This window comes from Salmo trutta, chromosome 5, assembly GCF_901001165.1.
Source record: "Salmo trutta chromosome 5, fSalTru1.1, whole genome shotgun sequence".
Classification (NCBI taxonomy): Eukaryota; Metazoa; Chordata; class Actinopteri; order Salmoniformes; family Salmonidae; genus Salmo; species Salmo trutta.
This window is the reverse complement of record NC_042961.1, coordinates 17,920,585-17,938,688: the sequence shown is the minus strand read 5'-3', so window position 1 is coordinate 17,938,688 and position 18,104 is coordinate 17,920,585. Positions and strand designations below refer to the sequence as shown.

General features: G+C 42.1%; 1 protein-coding gene across 3 annotated transcripts in view; it reads left to right on the top strand.

The window, feature by feature from the left end:
• Positions 1–7,389: 7,389 nt before the first annotated feature.
• Positions 7,390–18,104, top strand: part of LOC115193780 (apoptosis-stimulating of p53 protein 2) — a 50,438-nt gene continuing 39,723 nt past the window's right edge. For all 3 annotated transcript variants that reach the window (XM_029752761.1, XM_029752760.1, XM_029752759.1), the window contains exon 1: positions 7,390–7,934. In XM_029752761.1, the coding sequence (XP_029608621.1) occupies positions 7,908–7,934 (27 nt within the window). In that variant the 5' untranslated portion in view covers positions 7,390–7,907. The remainder of the gene's footprint in view (positions 7,935–18,104) is intronic.

Below are 18,104 nucleotides of genomic sequence, written 5' to 3'. Positions count from 1 at the left end.
TAGAATTTACCACAGGTGGACTCCAATCAAGTTGCATAAACATCTCAAGGATGATCAATGGAAACAGGATGCACCTAAGCTGAATTTCGAGTCTCATTGCAAAGGGGCTGAATACTTATATAAATAAGGTATCTGTTTTTAATTTGTAGTACATTTGCAAAAATTCAAAAAACCAGTTTTTACTTTGTCATTATGGGTTATTGTGTGTAGATTGCTGAGGATTTTAATTTATTTAATCCATTTTAGAATAAGGCTGTTATGTAACAAAATTTGGAAAAAGTCAAGGGGTCTGAATACTTTCCGAAGGCACTGTATGCAGCTGGACCCCTTTGTTTTGAGGTAGCCAGTGTTCCCAGATGCTGCTAGCAGAACACAGCAGCAAAGGATAGTTTCCAACTATAGGACCCAATCACAGTAATGGTTCCGAGACAGCTGACAAGAGCCCTGTTCGTTAACATAAAAATCCTTCCTCTCCTCAGGAATTCAGATAATTGATAAGATGACAGCAAAGGAACCATCCTCCAGGTTTCTCCAATTCAAACTTTGAGATATTCATATTTATTATGTTGAATAAATGAATGTGCCATTTTATTTCAGAATCTAGACATACTCCATATTTAAAGCACAATATAAAGAGTATGATGACACCAAGATATTGTCTGTATTGTCTGTGTCACAGATCATATCATAATAAAATGTTTCTTTCATTCTATTGAGCCATTTACTTTAGGTTCGTATTCTCATATTTTATTATTTCCTGTTGTTGCATTGTCGAGAAGGAACCTGCAAGTAAGCATTTCGTTGGACAGTGTCTACCATGTGTTTATTCTGTAGGCTATATAAGTCTAATTAAAACTTGAAACGTAACTATAAGTCTACAAAGGGCCTAAAATGAGCTAGATCTACTCAGGGTTTTCTAAAGCTAGGCGGCTTCAGTTCGCTTCCCATTCCAGTTCAGGCTTCATCCGTACGACGGCTGGTGGACATGACTCACTAGCAGGCTTGTAACTGCGCATGTATGTCGCGCATCGCTCGTCGAACGCGGAACTCTTCATTGAGACAATGATGAAACGTGAACCGTGGGCAAGTCAATGACACATTTGTGCCATAATTAAAGTTATCTTGAAAATGCAGCAAGCTATCGTGGGAAGTAGACTTTTAGATGTGCCATCTTTATTTTATTACTTGGGTGTGCTTTGACGTGGTATCAATGCACAAGCACCCTTTTTCCCACTCCTATGTATCCATAAAATCGTACAGAAGTTTTAACGGTGCGTGAAGTTTCAAATGCATTTGTAATCACTAAATGATTAATGTGATAGATATTTGATCGTGACTATTATTTAACACACAAAACACATTTGATGAATACAATATTTAATCATTTGTCTTACTCAAATGAAGTAGATGATGACATAATCTGATTTCAGGGTGGGAATCTGATTTCATTGGTCCTCAACTGGTGGCACAGACACTTCATAGAGCCCCAACAGTGGAGGTGTCATAATGTTCATAAAACCTAGTGGTCAAACAGGGACATTTTTTCCAGTTGTTTTTCCACCTTTCATTTTTCCCATAGGGGATTCTGGAAACACCTAAAATAAAGGCTCTGTTTCATATAGGCTTACCCTGGCATGGCATGTAAATCTCTCTCGGACAACGAGCTCTATCAACGAGCTCTATTTACTCTCAGATTTGAAAATGCTAATAAGCATCAAAGTAGACATCATGCAAGACTACAAATCCCTGCAATCTCCTGGACGTCATCTCTAGCTGACACCTTTGCTAACAGGTACTGTGTCAATTTAAAACTTGTACAAGACAGTTCACCGAATTGTCCATTTAAAGACGTGTGTGTGTGTGTGTGTGTGTGGGGGGGGCAACTATATTGATAAGTCACCTAGTCCGAGAGAGATTTACACGGTTATCAAACCCTCACGCCAGGGTAAACCTACACAAACACAGCCCTTATTTTAAGTGTTACCCCTTTGTGAAAAATTGATGGTGAAAAAACAATAGGAACCATTTCCCTGTTTGACCACTAGGTTTTATGGGTATTATGACTATTACTATTCAGCATAAATGTAGTAATGCTGCCTTCAAAACAACTGGGACCTCGGGAAATCTCCGGGCATCCAACCCGGAATTCCACTCAGGCCTCTTTCTAGAGCTCTGACTTTCCGTCCTGAAGATCATGATTTGACCTCGTCTTGAAAGCACCATAAGCCCTGAGTTAGCCTGCCCTGGAGCAGGTTAGATCTGAAGGATTCGTTGCCATATAAATGTACCTGGCTCAAAGGTGAGCCACTTTCGTGGGACCGGTTATCCCAAGAACTCAGAGTTGACCAAGGTTACTTTTCTTACTCCTCAAACTACATTTGTAGAATAGGGCTCAGGATGCATCGGTTTCCAAAATAGCACACACTGACAGATATACTGTAGGGTAAACACAGAGATACTGTAGGGTATAAATATTACCAGGGCAAGCCTGTGCCACAGACACATACACACAGGGTAATAATATATACCCTCTGTTCGATAGGCAGTGGCGAGGCAGTGGTGAGGTACAATAAAGAAAGTAACTATGACCAAACTGGTTCCCCTTTAATTCATGATAATGAACGCAATTTTATTCTTAACATTACAGCTGAAAGTGTCAGGTAAAGTCTTGTCAAGTCGAGATCAACTTTAGCACATTATTAACACTAAATGGGACCACACACTCTTCCCTGTTAATCCATTCCATTCCTTAAAACAGCTGAGGAATGGGGCTGGAAAACATAACCATTTTCAAATTCATAGGCATAGCTATGGATGCAAGGACTGACCAGCCATAAGATCAAAAGCCTATACAGTGTTCGTAAACAAACATTGGAATAAAAAATAAAATTGGTTTCTGATGGATCACGACAGTTGAACTAAGCTCATGAGGCATTTCTAAGTTATATTTAAGCAATAAGGCACGAGGGGGTATGGTATATGGCCAATATACCACGGCTAATGGCTGTTCTTAACACGACGCAATGCGGAGTGCCTGGATACAGCCCTTAACTGTGGTATATTGGTCATATACCACAAACCCGAAGTGTCTTACTGCAATTATAAACTGGTTACCAACGTACAGTACCTGTCGAAAATTTGGACACGCCTACTCATTCAAGGGTTTCTTTATTTTGACTATTTTCTACACTTTAGAATAATAGTGAAGATATCAAAACTATGAAATAACACATGAAATCATGTAGTAACCAAAAAAGTATTAAACAAATCAAAATATCGGAGCAGGTTCAAGGGTTTGGGGTTTCCATGTCACCAAGTTCAATAACTAAACACGCACAAGGAGCACAACTAGAATGCAAATGGGGAGTTTATTAGGGAGTTTTGCACACTGGGGAAAAGGGGGGAATTCACCAACCATTTCACCGTCCACAATCCATTCTCGTTGTCCGTGCCGTTCTCCAGGGGTAATCCTAAAACTCAGGTCCTCAGCCAAACCGGTTTAGTACACAGTGGGGGTAATCAGACAGTCCAGGTCACAACAGCTAATCACACAGATAATTCTCTCAATTCTCTCACTTTTCATTACACACTCTTCTTAACACACTCTTCCCTCTCCAATCTCTGCCCCTTTGTGCAGGCCGCTTCCTCTTTTATCTCCAAGTACTCCCTGGCTAAATGATCCACAGGCTCGCCTCGGGGCAGGAAGTCCATATAAGGTTCGGGGGTGTTGGGACATTGTCCTGTTGAAATACAAATGATAGTGGGACTAAGCGCAAACCAGATGGGATGGTGTATCGCTGCAGTATGCTGTGGTAGCCATGCTGGTTAAGTGTGCCTTGAATTTAAAAAAAACAAATCACAGACAGTGTCACCAGCAAAGCACCCGAACACCATCACACCTCTTCCTCCATGCTTCACGGTGGGAACCACACATGCGGAGATCATCCCTTCACCTACTCTGTGTCTCACAAAGACACGGCGGTTGGAACCAAAATTCTCATATTTGGACTCATCAGACCAAAAGACAGATTTCCACCGGTCTAATGTCCATTGCTTGTGTTTCTTGGCGCAATCAAGTCTTCTTATTGGTGTCCTTTAGTAGTGGTTTCTTTGCAGCAACTCGACCATGAAGGCCTGATTCAAGCGGTCTCCTCTGAACAGTTGATGTTGAGATGAGTCTGTTACTTGAACTCTGGAAAGCATTTATTTTAGCTGCAATTTCTGAGGCTGGTAACTCTAATGAACTTATCCTCTGCAGCAGAGGTAACTCTGGGTCTTCCTTTCCTGAGGCGGTTCTCATGAGAGCCAGTTTCAGATGTTTTTTTTGCGATTGCACTTGAAGAAAGTTCAAAGTTCTTGAAATTTTCCAGATTGACTGACCTTCATGTCTTAAAGTAACGATGGAATGTTGTTTCTCTTTGCTTACTTGAGCATAATATGGACTTGGTCTTTTACCAAATAGGGCTATCTTCTGTATACAACCCCTACCTTGACACAACACAACTGATTGGCTCAAATGCATTAAGAAGGAAAGAAATTCCACAAAGGAATTTTTAACAAGGCACACCTGTTAATTGAAATGCATTACAGGTGACTACATCATGAAGCTGTGAAGAATATGCAAAGCTGTCATCAAGGCCAAAATCGATTCAAATGTAATTTGTCACATGCGCCGTATACAATGTAGAAAATAGTAAAAATAAATAAGTTGAATAAGTAGGTGTGTCCAAACTTTTGACCAGTACTGTAATTAAAGCAGTAAAAATAAATATTTTGTCATACCTGTGGTATACGGTCTGATATACCATGGCTCTCAGCCAATCAGCGTTCAGGGATCGAACCACCCAGTTTATAATCTTTAAGAAACAATGGGTATATATCATTAATTTAATAATATATACTGATTTCTCTGGCTGCAAAGGATAGACAACAGTTTGAGGTCTGAAAAAGGGTCTATGTTGAAAATTGGTCAAAGTTCAGATGAGGTTAGAGATACCTCTCTGATAATCAGTGATTGGTATGCTATGCTTATGCTATGCAGGATGTTTACCTTGTGTGGATGTATCCAACTCTCCATAGATGGGTTGACAACATCACGAACACCATGTGCGTACTTCCATGGGGCAGAAGTCAGTGTGTTGTTGTGATTCTGGATGTCCAGATTGCTAGCAATGACTAAATTTGACAAGAAACTGCCATGTGCGGAATCGTAAGTGGCTCGTTTTATCTTGTTATTGATACCATGTCTTGTTTTGAGGTGTTTTGACTGATTTCCCGTCAATGCTAATATGGCTAAATTTCACTAGCTTACCAACAACTTGTAATGATGTATTTTCAAAGTTTCATTTATATATGTTTTCAACAAACATACAAGACGGAATACAGCTTTCATGTTGTCAACAATCTAAGCCAACCCCATCTGTTTTGCCCCATGGTTGCGTGCTTCTCGTTTTTGTTGCTAAACAACCAACCCGTCTAATATACAAGTCATTATTTTCCTCACCACTAGGTATCTCCCTTTACCATGACACTAGCTATTCCTACTGCGCTCTTTTCAACAGTTTCTATCTGATGTGTCAATGTAAAAAATCAGTTTCTATTAATTTCTACTGCAAATTAAAAAAATACATTAGCCTCCTTTTGTAATTAGGCCTGCTACGTTAAAAACATTCCACGGCACAATCTGAAATATTTCTTGATATTCACTGTCCATCAGTGATACATGTATAATTGATTATTGAAGAATTCTGCCTCATGACCATAGTACAACACAATAGAGCGTGCCAGCTTGTAGTCTTAAAACCTGGAAATGAGCTCTGGTTCGTTCAGCCATTTCTATGGGGAAAATTTATGGGGAAAGAATAGGGTTTTGGGATAAATGCCAAAAATAAGATATGAGGTTAATACAAGCTTAGGATATCTTATACGTTTTGTTCTATGTGATAATATCAGTCAGTTAACATGACCTTCGTGAATTATAAAGCCTTTATGTGCTTTTTAAAATTACATAAATGCTTCCAAATTTTACAAAAAGTGATGTTAGCTGATGAAGATTATCTCATAGAACAAAACGTATAAGATTTCCTAAGCCTGTGTATACCACAGACCTTGTTTATGGTGACTACCCCAAAATCCTCCAAAAACCCCATTCATTCCTACATAGGCTTTGTCCAACGAACCATGGCGGAGTTAGCGACTGGAACGAGCTGCAACAAACACTCAAACTGGACAGTTTTATCTCAATTTCTTCATTCAAAGACTCAATCATGGACACTCTTACTGACAGTTGTGGCTGCTTTGCGTGACGTATTGTTGTCTCTACCTTCTTGCCCTCTGTTCTGTTGTCTGTGCCCAATAATGTTTGTACAATGTTTTGTGCTGCTTCCATGTTGTGCTGCTGCCATGTTGTGTTGCTACCATGTTGTTGTCATGTGGTGTTGCTACCATTCTGTGTTGTCATGTGTTGCTGTCATGCTATGTTGTCTTAGGTCTCTCTTTATGTAGTGTTGTCTCTCTTGTGGTGATGTTCGTTTTGTCCTATATTTTAATTTAATTTATTTTTAATCCCAGCCCCGTCCCCGCAGGAGGCTTTTTGCCATTTAGTAGGCCTTCACTGTAAATAAGAATTTGTTTTTAACTGGCTTGTCTAGTTAAATAAAGGTTAAATAAAATGTAAAAAAAGTTAGTGCCTACAAAAAGATGCCATTATTTAATTTAACTAGGCAAGTCAGTTAAGAACAAATTCTTATTTACAATGATGGCCTAGGAACAGTGGGTTAAATGCCTTGTTCAGGGGCAGAACGACAGATTTTTACCTTGTCAGCTCAGGGGTTTGATCTACCAATTTCTCGGTTACTGGCCCAACACTCTAACCACTAGGCTAAACACTCTAACCACTAGGCTAAACACTAACCACTAGGCTACCTGCCCCCCCAGGTAGCAGGTACTATTTGTCTATTACCACGTCACAATCCAAAATAACATTTTAATAGTATTACATAGGCCTATTTTGAAGCTATTGATTTGTTTTAATGACAAAAACCTAAATTATGAGGTCGTATAGTTTATGTTTTTGTCATTTAAAAACATCAGTAGCTTCAAAATAGGCCTATGTAATATTATTAAAATCTCTGTCTGGCTAGTCTGTGAAACAGGTAGACAAAGGAAGGTGCTGTTCGGCAGGAATGATCAAGCGGGGAGGTCAAGGTGGTCCAACCATAGAGGTCCAACTCAGCTGACTCCTGGGCTGAGAAGAGTGATGTTGACTGGCCATGGAAAGGAGATTCATTACACTCTCACCCCAGTAGGTGGGGATAGATCCACTGTCCGAGACGAGGCGGAGCTTACATTCCAATGGGATGAGTTACATCCTCCTACGTCACTCTGGGATAAACTGCGATCACTCATTCGAACTACGCTGTTAGCGGTGTTTCAGGGCTGATAGGCACCTACAGCTTCAGGAAACTATCGCAAAAAATATATATATCAAATACATCGTACATAATCGTGTTATTTGATCGGTTTGGGTAATGGCAATAATTTAACAGAGTTTTGAACGCAACGCGTTTCCGAATGCGACTGCCAACTTCCAAGCGATGTAATCGCCACTGAAAACTTTCATTTCAAGAAGGCCTTGTATTTATTAATGTTTTTTTTTTTTTACAACAGGTCCGCGGCATATGCGGATAGGAGACTGATTAGGCTACACAGCCTACGAAATACATGTAGTTATATTTGGTTTATTTTACAGCCAAAGTTACTTAAGTTACTTACTTTCAATAACAAGAAGAGACAACTCATCGACTGGTTTACCGGACAGGCTACGGGACAGGATCAGGATTAAAAAGCAATCGAACGCCTCCAGTTTTCCTCGAAACTACGAGCCAAGGAATTCCAAATCTGGTTAAATGCGGTACGAGGCTAAAATGATGCCGGTGAGAGTTTCTGCCTTTTAATTGCTTGAAAAAAAGGCAATTTGCTTCTTACGTTGAGTTGATGCAGCAACATAGGCTAGTTGATATCCTACGCGACATTGTAGCACACTCCAGTTGCAGGCATTACATCGACGTACTTGCTGCTTACTTTTTTTGCGATATCCATTTTCAATAAATGTGTTTTCAGCCATAAAGGAAAACTCAAGTTACACTACACATTGCAGTTGGGGATGATGCAACCTAAGGTTTGGCTACCCAAGACTCATGAAGGAAACTATAGAATTTCAACAGATTTTTCAAATATTGTTTCATCTTTAAGAAACGGAGTATTGATGTTTTTTGCAGGAAACCTTTTTAAATGATGTAGTCACTAGGTAGTTGTTATTGTTCGCATTGAATAACCCACCCTACACAGCACTGAGGATTTGCATAGTAGTCTAATTTGATGCCCAATCACCCCAATGTCTACATTTTTATGTCCGTAGATGTGCAACATTTTTTTTTTTTCAAAAGATCATTATATCCTAAAATCAGATAGTTTTGACACAGAATTTGAATATTGTGGTTCTTGTTTTTCCTTAAACAAGGCACCAGCAGCTTTGAACCTGGACCCCTGCCAACATCATGAGAGGTCTAGTCCTTTTGCTGCAGTGCTGAGCTCCATCTCTCAGTACTTCTTTTAAATATAGAGAAAGAAAGAGAGGAGAAGGAGCAGAGCGAGGGGCAGGAGGCTGTATAGAAAACATCTTGAAATTATGTCTGGGACTGTTGTATATTTTGAAAAATGGCAGGCTAAGTTCCTAACTGATACTGACTGTATATGTACCTAGGTTCTGGTGCAAAGTCCAAGTGTGTCTGTGACCAGTCAGCTGGTAAAAAATCAGGATGAAAGGAAAGTTCTTCAGGTTGTGGTTGATTGCCCCCCAGGAGTTGTCAGGACCTCTAATCTTAGGAATGCTTCTTTTCTGATGGGCTTTCCCAGAAATCCACTGCGAAAATATGTACGTGGATGTCAATGCCAGAAGTAAAATGTTACTGAGATTAAGATGCTTCACCGAATCACTTTGTCATCATTTGTGTGTGTGTGTGTGTGTGTGTGTGTGTGTGTGTGTGTGTGTGTGTACCTAACACACGTACAAACACTACTATGTTTATCTTAGTATCACTGTACATATTGGTAGCCTACAGTGTGTGCTTCTCTCCCCCTCATTTTTCCAGTAACTTATCTGGATGACTGAATGAGTCATGTTCTCAGGCAGCAGTGACCGAGTGTTCTCAGAATGACTCCTGTCTGCGAGATATGACTTAGCTCCACTATTCACACCCAGCCATTTGTTATCGCCAACCTCCATTCACATGGACATCAATATAAATCCTTATCCTTACAATGCCATGTTTCCATGGCGGAGATCGCTATAGACCACAGGAGACCTTTGCCTTGTTGCTGTGTGTGCGCAAGCGTGTGTGGTGTGTTATCTAGCTCTTTAACGTGTCGACTCTGTGCTATTACCTCTTCCACCTGCACATCGACTCGGTACCGGTACCCTGTGTACAGTCCCAGTCAAAAGTTTGGACACACCTACTCTTTCAAGGGATTTTCTTTATTTTTTACTATTTTCTACATTGTAGAATAATAACGAAGACATAAAAACTATGAAATAACACATGGAATCATGTAGTAACCCAAAAAGTGTTTTAGATTCTTAAAAGTAGCCACCCTTTGCCTTTGTGCAAATCTGTCAATCTTGGCATTCTCTCAACCAGCTTCACATGGAATGCTTTCCCAACAGCCTTGAAGGAGTTCCCACATATGCTAAGCACTTGTTGGCTGCTTTTCCTTCACTCTGTGGTCCAACTCATCCCAAACCATCTCAATTGGGTTGAGGTCTGGTGATTGTGGAGGCCAGGTCATCTAATGCAGCACTCCATCACTCTCCTTCTTGGTTAAATATCCCTTACACAGCCTGGAGGTGTGTTAGTTCATTGTCCTGTTGAAAAACAAATGATAGTCATACTAAGCGCAAACCAGATGGGATGGTGTATCGCTGCAGAATTCTGTGGTAGCCATGCTGGTTAAGTGTACCTTGAATTCTAAATTCAAGGCACACTTAACACCACCACCTCCGTGCATCATTGTGGGAACCACACGTGTAGATCATCCGTTCACCTACTCATGCGTCTCACAAAGACACGGCGGTTGGAACCAAAAATCGAACATTTGGACTCATCAGACCAAAGGACAGATTTCCACCAGTCTAATGTCCGTTGCTCGTGTTTCTTGGCCCGAGCAAGTCTCTTCTTATTGGTGTCCTTTAGCAATGGTTTCTTTGTAGCAATCTGATCATGAAGGCCTGAGTCACAGTCTCCTCTGAACAGTTGATGTTGAGATGTCTGTTACTTGAACTCTGTGAAGCATTTATTTGGGCTGCAATTTCTGAGGCTGGTAACTCTAATAAAGTTAGACTCTGCAGCAGAGGTAACTCTGGGTCTTCCTTTCCTGTGGCGGTCTGATGAGAGCTAGTTTCATCATAGCGCTTGATGGGTTTTGCGACTCACTTGAAGAATCTCAAGTATAAAATATTGATTTGTTTAACACTTTTTTGGTTACTACGTGATTCCATTTGTGTTATTTCATAGTTTTGTTGACTTCACTATTATTCTAATAAATATAAGGAAAAAATCTGGAATGAGGAAGTGTGTCCAAACTTTTGACTGGTACTGTATATAGCCAAGTAATCGTTACTCATTGTGTATTTATTCCTCCTGTTATTATCATGTTTCTATTATTTCTAGATTTTTCTCTCTGCGTTGTTGAGAAGGGCCTGTAAGTAAGCATTTCACAGTTAGTCGAGTATGTGACAAATAACATTTGATTTTATCAGTACGGTTGGCAGTCGGCACAATCCCCATCACAATGGAGCCACGTTGGAACATGAAGGATTGTCTGTGCTTGCACAATGAATGTCCCCTGGAACTGTATGTACTGTTCAGTGCTCTGTCGTAGATATAATGTAGCAGCGTCATGGGTGGCTGGGATGGGGGAGGGCGGTAAAGAAGGTTCCCTGTTTTCGGAGGACAATAGGCCCAGGGACTCTTTATGACATGGTGTAGAAGAGGACATTGTGCGTGTCCTGTCTGTCTATGATAAGAGATGCTCTCCGTTTTTTTCTTCTCTTGTACCATTGTGGAATCAGGCTAGTTGTACACAACGCTTTTACTATGATGTCTCCTTATCTTCTGTCCAGCCAAGCTCTGTACAGCTAGCAGTGATTAACACATGTGGTCTTGAGCTGATGTTTACAAAGTGTTGTGATCAAAGCTAATGTTTTTTTTTGCTGCTGCAGGGTTTCTTTTAGGGAGGTTGGTGTGATTTAAATTGATTACAACCAACCTATGACAGTTTTGGAGGTGAATCTCTGGTTAACATATAGGCCTGTCCTTTTTTTTAAAGGGACAAGTTTTTTGTCACAATAACTTCTTAGACCTATACACATTTGTTCCTTAACAGCAATGTGTTCAATGTTGACCTAAACATATTGTCTTAATCAACAGCAACCACACAAGACTAATGGGGTGATGTTGTGGGCAGCCCTGCTTGACTTTGCTGTGTGTCAACAGAGAGATTTTCTCTGTGTGTGACCACTGACTGGCTTTGTGTTGACTCTGGGAGGTCCCCTTCTTACAAAACACCTGACGTTCACACCAGTCAGGTGGAGGTTGGCTCAGCTATATGAGGGAGATCCAAGGACATACAGTATGTTCATGTGTACACAAGGACCTCGCTTGGAATGATCACTGGACCATAACGAATCAACTCCTTAAGCCTAGTGGTAAAAAAATGCCTTTTAATAATAAAATAGGCCTAGTGCTGGATGGATGTGGTTTGTAGAGGAGTGAGTCTATTAGGCCTATGTGCTGATATTCAAATCTAAAGTCTCCAGCTGTACAGTACATGACACACAGATCTGCCGCCAGTGATAAATGTTCTGAGTGGGTGTCCTCTTTGTAGTAGCTTATTGAGAATGGATATGGGTGTAACTTCTGAAGCAGACCCGTCAGAGGAAGGGAGAAGGCACAGCACCATAGAATCACCTGACCTGGCGTCCTCTTTCCTGCGCTACATCCAGAGGGATTGACTTGACGTCCTTGGTGGGTTCAGGTGAAAGGGGTAAAGGATGTTTAGAGTGGCTGTACTGTAGAGCGATTGAGAGACAGTGAGGATATTGTGAGTGTAATGTCAGGGGCAGTAATCCTTGGCCACCCATAGGGATGAGAGCGGTCAGAGTAGAGCACTGTAGCAGCCAGGGGTGGTCAGAGGATTTACCTGAAACTTGGCCGACACTTCTGGGAAACGCATTGTGTCCCTCGCTCACTCACCTATGCCAGTGATCTCGTTAAACTTGTTCCTCCTCATTCCAAATTGCCCTAATAAATACATTATAACGTGTGCCTTCTAAATTGTGTTTGTTGCTCAGCTTAAAACCAGTTTGTCAAGGATAGGAAAGGGAAGATTATGGATAGAAGCTGGCTCATTCTGCTTAATGTGGCCCACATTTCTCTCATCTCTCACAGGAAGCTCATAGTTGGATCTCTTTCATCACAATACGATATGCAGGATGGAGAGACCAGGAAATGATGAGTTTTGAGGGAAACATGGTGCAGTGCAGACCGGGACGGGAGGTTATGCTGAATTTAAGTAGGGAGTGATGTAGCCTACTGCAGACTACAGCACAAGTTGTTGCAGCTGAGTTGTGTACCACAGGCTACCGCTCTCACTAATGACATTTTCTCCTCCATCTTCTCCGTTAACGGAGGTAGATTAAAAGGAATAAGGTATAGAGGATTCTGCCTTGTGTTTTTGAAGTACTGCCCGGCTGGAGCGGGTCAAGTCTTCAGGCCCAGAGTTCTGCAGAGAGGACGGAAGGTAAGACAGACAGACAGGCTGCATCTCCGTGCCTTTGTCTGTCTTGTTGCAGTCTCTTGACTTCCTTAGAGGGGGGCTCGCTCAACAAGACCTAGTTGGCTCACTTGCTTACCCCAGCAATATCTGTAATGGACAGAGAAGGGTGTGTGTGTCTGTGCGCTTGCATGTGTGTGAGGCCTGGCAGCACTCCGTTGGTATCTCTGACTACACTACGTGACCAAAGTATGTGGACGCCTGCTCGTCGAACATCTCAATCCAAAATCTTAGGTATTAATATGGAGTTTGTCCTCCCTTTGCTGCTATAACAGCCTCCACTCTTCTGGGAAGGCTTTCCACTAGATGTTGGAACATTGCTGCGGGGACTTGCTTCCATTCAGCCACAGAGCATTAGTGAGGTCGAGCACTGATGTTGGGCGATTAGGCCTATCTCGCAGTTGGTGTTCCAATTCATCCCAAAGGTGTAAGATGGAGTTGAGGTCAGGGCTCTGTGCAGGCCAGTCAAGTTCTTCCACAACGGTCTCGACAAATACTTTCTGTATGGACCTCGCTTTGTGCATGGGGGCATTGTCATGCTGGAACAGGAAAGGGCCTTCTCCAAACTGTTGCCACAAAGTTGGAAGCACAGAATTTGTCTAGAATGTCATTGTATGCTGTAGCTTTAAGATTTCACTTCACTGGAACTAAAGGGCCTAGCACAAACCATGAAAAACAGCCCCAGACCATTTTTCCTCCTCCACCAAACTTTACAGTTGACACTATGCATTCAGGCAGGTAGTGTTCTCCTGGCATCTGCCAAACCCAGATTTAGTCCTTCGGACTGCCAGATGGTGAAGCGTGATTCATCACTCCAGAGAACGCATTTCCACTGCTACAGAGTCCAATGGCGGTGCGCTTGGCATTGCGCATGGTGATCTTAGGCTTGTGTGTGGCTGCTCGGCCATGGAAATCCATTTCATGGAGCTCCTGATTTGAAAATTTCTTGTGCTGACGTTGCATCCAGAGGCAGTTTGGAACTCGGTAGTGAGTGTTGCAACCGAGGACAGAATATTTGTAACACTAGGGCACTCGGCGGTCCCGTTCTGTGAGCTTGTGTGGCCTACCCCTTGGCGGGTGAGCCGTTGTTGCTCCTAGATGTTTCCACTTCACAATAACAGCACTTACAGTTGACTGAGGCAGCTCAAGCAGGGCAGAAATTTCACAAACAGACTTGTTGGAAAGGTGGCGTCCTATGACGGTGCCAGGTTGAAAGTCACTGAGGTCTTCAGTAAGGCTATTCTACTGCCAATGTTTGTCTATGGAGATTGCATGGCTGTGTGCTCGATTCTTAACACCTGTCAGCAACGGTGTGAAAGTATTCAGACCCCTTGACTTTTTCCACATTTTGTTACGTTACAGCCTTAATCAATTTTAGAATATTTAGTTTTTCCCTTCATCAATCTACACACAATACCCCAATGACAAAGCAAAACCTTTTTTTTATGTTTGCAAATTTATAAAAAATAAACTGAAATTTTACATAAGTATTCAGACCCTTCACTCAGTACTTTGTTGAAGCACCTTTTGCATTGAGTACAGCATCGAGTATTTTTGGGTAAGACGCCACAAGCTTGGTACCCCTGTATTTTGGGGGGGTTTCTTCCATTATTTTCTGCAGATCCTCTCAAGCTCTGTCAGGTTGGATGGGGAGTGTCGCTGCACAGCTATTTTCAGGGCTCTCCAGAGATGTTTGATCGGGTTTTGGCTGGTCCACTCAAGGACATTCAGAGACTTGTCCCAAAGCCACTCCTGCGTTGTCTTGGTAGTGTGCTTAGGGTTGTTGTCCTATTGGAAGGTGAACTGTCGTCCCAGTTTGAGGACCTGAGCATTCTGGAGCAGGTTTTCATCAGAGATCTCTCTGTACTTTGCTCCGTTCATTTTTTCCCCTTGATCCTGACTAGTCTCCCAGTCCCTGCTGCTGAAAAACATCCCCACATCATGATGATGATGCTGCCGCCACCATGCTTCACCGTAGGGTTGGTGCCAGGCTGACTCCAGATGTGACGCTTTGCATTCAGGCCAAAGAGTTCAATCTTGGTTTCATATGACCTTTAGGTGCCTTTTGGCAAACTCGAAGTGGGCTGTCATGTGCCTTTTTCCTGAGGAGTGGCTTCTGTCTGGCCACTCTACCATAAAGGCCTGATTGGTAGAGTGCTCCAGAGATGGTTGTCCTTCTGGAAGGTTCTCCCATCTCCACAGATGAACTCTAGAGCTCTGTCAGAGTGACCATCGGGTTGTTGATCACCTCCCTGATCAAGGCCCTTCTCCCCCGTTTGACTGGGTGGCCAGCTCTAGGAAGAGTGTTGGTGGTTCCAAATTTCTTCCATTTTAGAATGATGGAGGCCACTGTGTTCTTGGGGACGTTCATTGCTGTAGTAATGTTTTGGTACCCTTCCCCAGATCTGTGCCTCGACACAATCCTGTCTTGGAGCTCTAAGGACAATTCCTTCGACCTCATGGCTTCTTTTTTTTTTTCTCTGACATGCACTGTCAACTGGGGGACCTCATATAGACAGGTGTGTGCCTTTCCAAATCATGTTCAATCAATTGAATTTAGCACAGGTGGACTCCAATCAAGTTGTAGAAACATCTCAAGGATGATCAATGGAAACAGGATGCACCTGAGCTCAATTTCAAGTCTCATAGCAAAGGGTCTGAGTACTTATGTAAATAAGATTTCAGTTTTTTGTGTTTTTTGCAATAGTCTCTGAACCTGTTTTTGCTTAGTCATTATGGGGTGCTGTAGAAATCCATTTCAGAATAAGGCTGTAACGTAACAATGTGGAAAAGGGGAAGGGGTCTGAATACTTTCCCAATGCACTGTATAGTGTATTTATGCACACACAGTGGTATTGACGTTTGCTCTTTGAGCAAGCCTTTCATTTTGCTAGTTACTTTGACATTGAAGTCTAACTCTATTACTGCGCCTCATGTTTAGCCCTGAGGATCTTATAATGAAAACTGCCAAGGGGACAGTTTTGATACCCCCCTCTCGCTCTCTCTCTCTCATGCTAACTCAATAAAAGAGAAATTTAATTTGTACTAGAGGAGAATGACATGCACTGGTATTGGCCCCTACAGGTAGATAGTAGTGTGTGTCAGGCAAGGTTAAAAATGGACTGTTATAATGATATCAAATGTTCTTGAGAATGAGGTTAGGCTACCCTCACCTTTTTACAAATCATGTTGTAGATTACAAATTGAGTTTGTTTCTATGTGTCTCTCTCTCTCTCCCTCTCTCCCTATCTGTCTCCCGCGCTTCTATGTCGTAGAGCGCGTGTGTGTTATCTGTTTGAGTGGGAGTGGCGCACACACACTAACCACCTCCTACTTCTTGTAATTGTCTGTGTTGTGTTTATGTTTAAACAGCATGTCTAAACAACTGGAGAGGCCTGATAAGCCTGTACCCACCCAGGAACCTTCCCAAAACCACTGATGCAGGGTCAACTCATTTCCCTTCCCCTAATGGTTAACGTTAGGATTGGGGGGTGGGTCAGTCTGATCTTAGAGCAGGGCACTCCGTACCGCAATCCCCTTGGTTTAGGCAACATGACAAGCTCAATGTAGTTGAAAGTTTCCCCACACACACACACACACACACACACACACACACACACACAAGAACCCCCAGGGTCATGTTTGAAAGGTTACATTAGTGTCATCAGCTGTGGTTGCTCTCCTGCTCTCAGAAGTGCTTTCATAGAATGAATCCCAGACGGACAGGGTTTGATGTTGTTTAGCTACCATTGGCTTTCATCCGGCAGACCCATGTCTGTCTAATCACAACAGGATATTGGGTGCACCTGCTATCTATTTGACTGGCACTCTCTTCTTGGCCGTTAGAAACAACCCATATTCCTCAAGCAGGGAATGAAGCACAGCATGTGGTCTGGGTAATGCTGACGCTGCTCCGCTCTCTATCTTGGCTGAAGGTGTTAAGGTTTAGGCTAGTATATAGCAAGGATTTTATGGCGTGCTTTTATGTGGCTTGGGTTAATTGTTTTCTTAGTGAATAGGCATATCAGTTGACTTTGGCCGACTTGTCTTAGATCTTTTTCCTGTGCTTTGTTATACAGCTGGCGTTATTGTTGCTTAGTCTTATCAGGTTTTTATTGACCAGTGTTTGTTTCTCTGGCTGTGCTGTTTATGACTTACAATTTTGAGTCCATACATTTTCATACTGGTCCCCCTTGGCAATCGAACCCACAACCCTGGTGTTGCAACCGCCATGCTCTACGAACTGAGCTCCACGGGACAATGAATATTTAATACACCCTAGGGTAGTCTCAACACCACTCTCCACGCTTTAGTTTAACATTAGTCTAACCCTAGGGTAGTCTCAACACCACTCTCCACGCTTTAGTTTAACATTAGTCTAACCCTAGGGTAGTCTCAACACCACTCTCCACGCTTTAGTTTAACATTAGTCTAACCCTAGGGTAGTCTCAACACCACTCTCCACGCTTTAGTTTAACATTAGTCTAACCCTAGGGTAGTCTCAACACCACTCTCCACGCTTTAGTTTAACATTAGTCTAACCCTAGGGTAGTCTCAACACCACTCTCCACGCTTTAGTTTAACATTAGTCTAACCCTAGGGTAGTCTCAACACCACTCTCCACGCTTTAGTTTAACATTAGTCTAACCCTAGGGTAGTCTCAACACCACTCTCCACGCTTTAGTTTAACATTAGTCTAACCCTAGGGTAGTCTCAACACCACTCTCCACGCTTTAGTTTAACATTAGTCTAACCCTAGGGTAGTCTCAACACCACTCTCCACGCTTTAGTTTAACATTAGTCTAACCCTAGGGTAGTCTCAACACCACTCTCCACGCTTTAGTTTAACATTCTCCTCTAGCGTTTGTATGAACTTGAACATTATTATAGGTAATGTATAAAAGAGAAATGGGCAAAATAGAAAATAGTTTTATGACATTTAAGAAAAATAAATGGAATATGTGCTAGCTGTTGGCAACGGCTTTCCCATTACAACAACATGGGTAATATACTAGACATATTATGCAGTACAGTATATTTTTACTACCCGTCCCTCTCTAATCTCTCACACCTCTTTACGTTTTGTCAGCTGGTTATTGTCATGCGAAAGACTGCTGGTCTCACGGTAGTATCTCCAGGCTTCCACACACAAAACATGCATACAAGCCGCTGATGCGCGCATTGGGAACATCTACATTTAAAAAGATTTAATA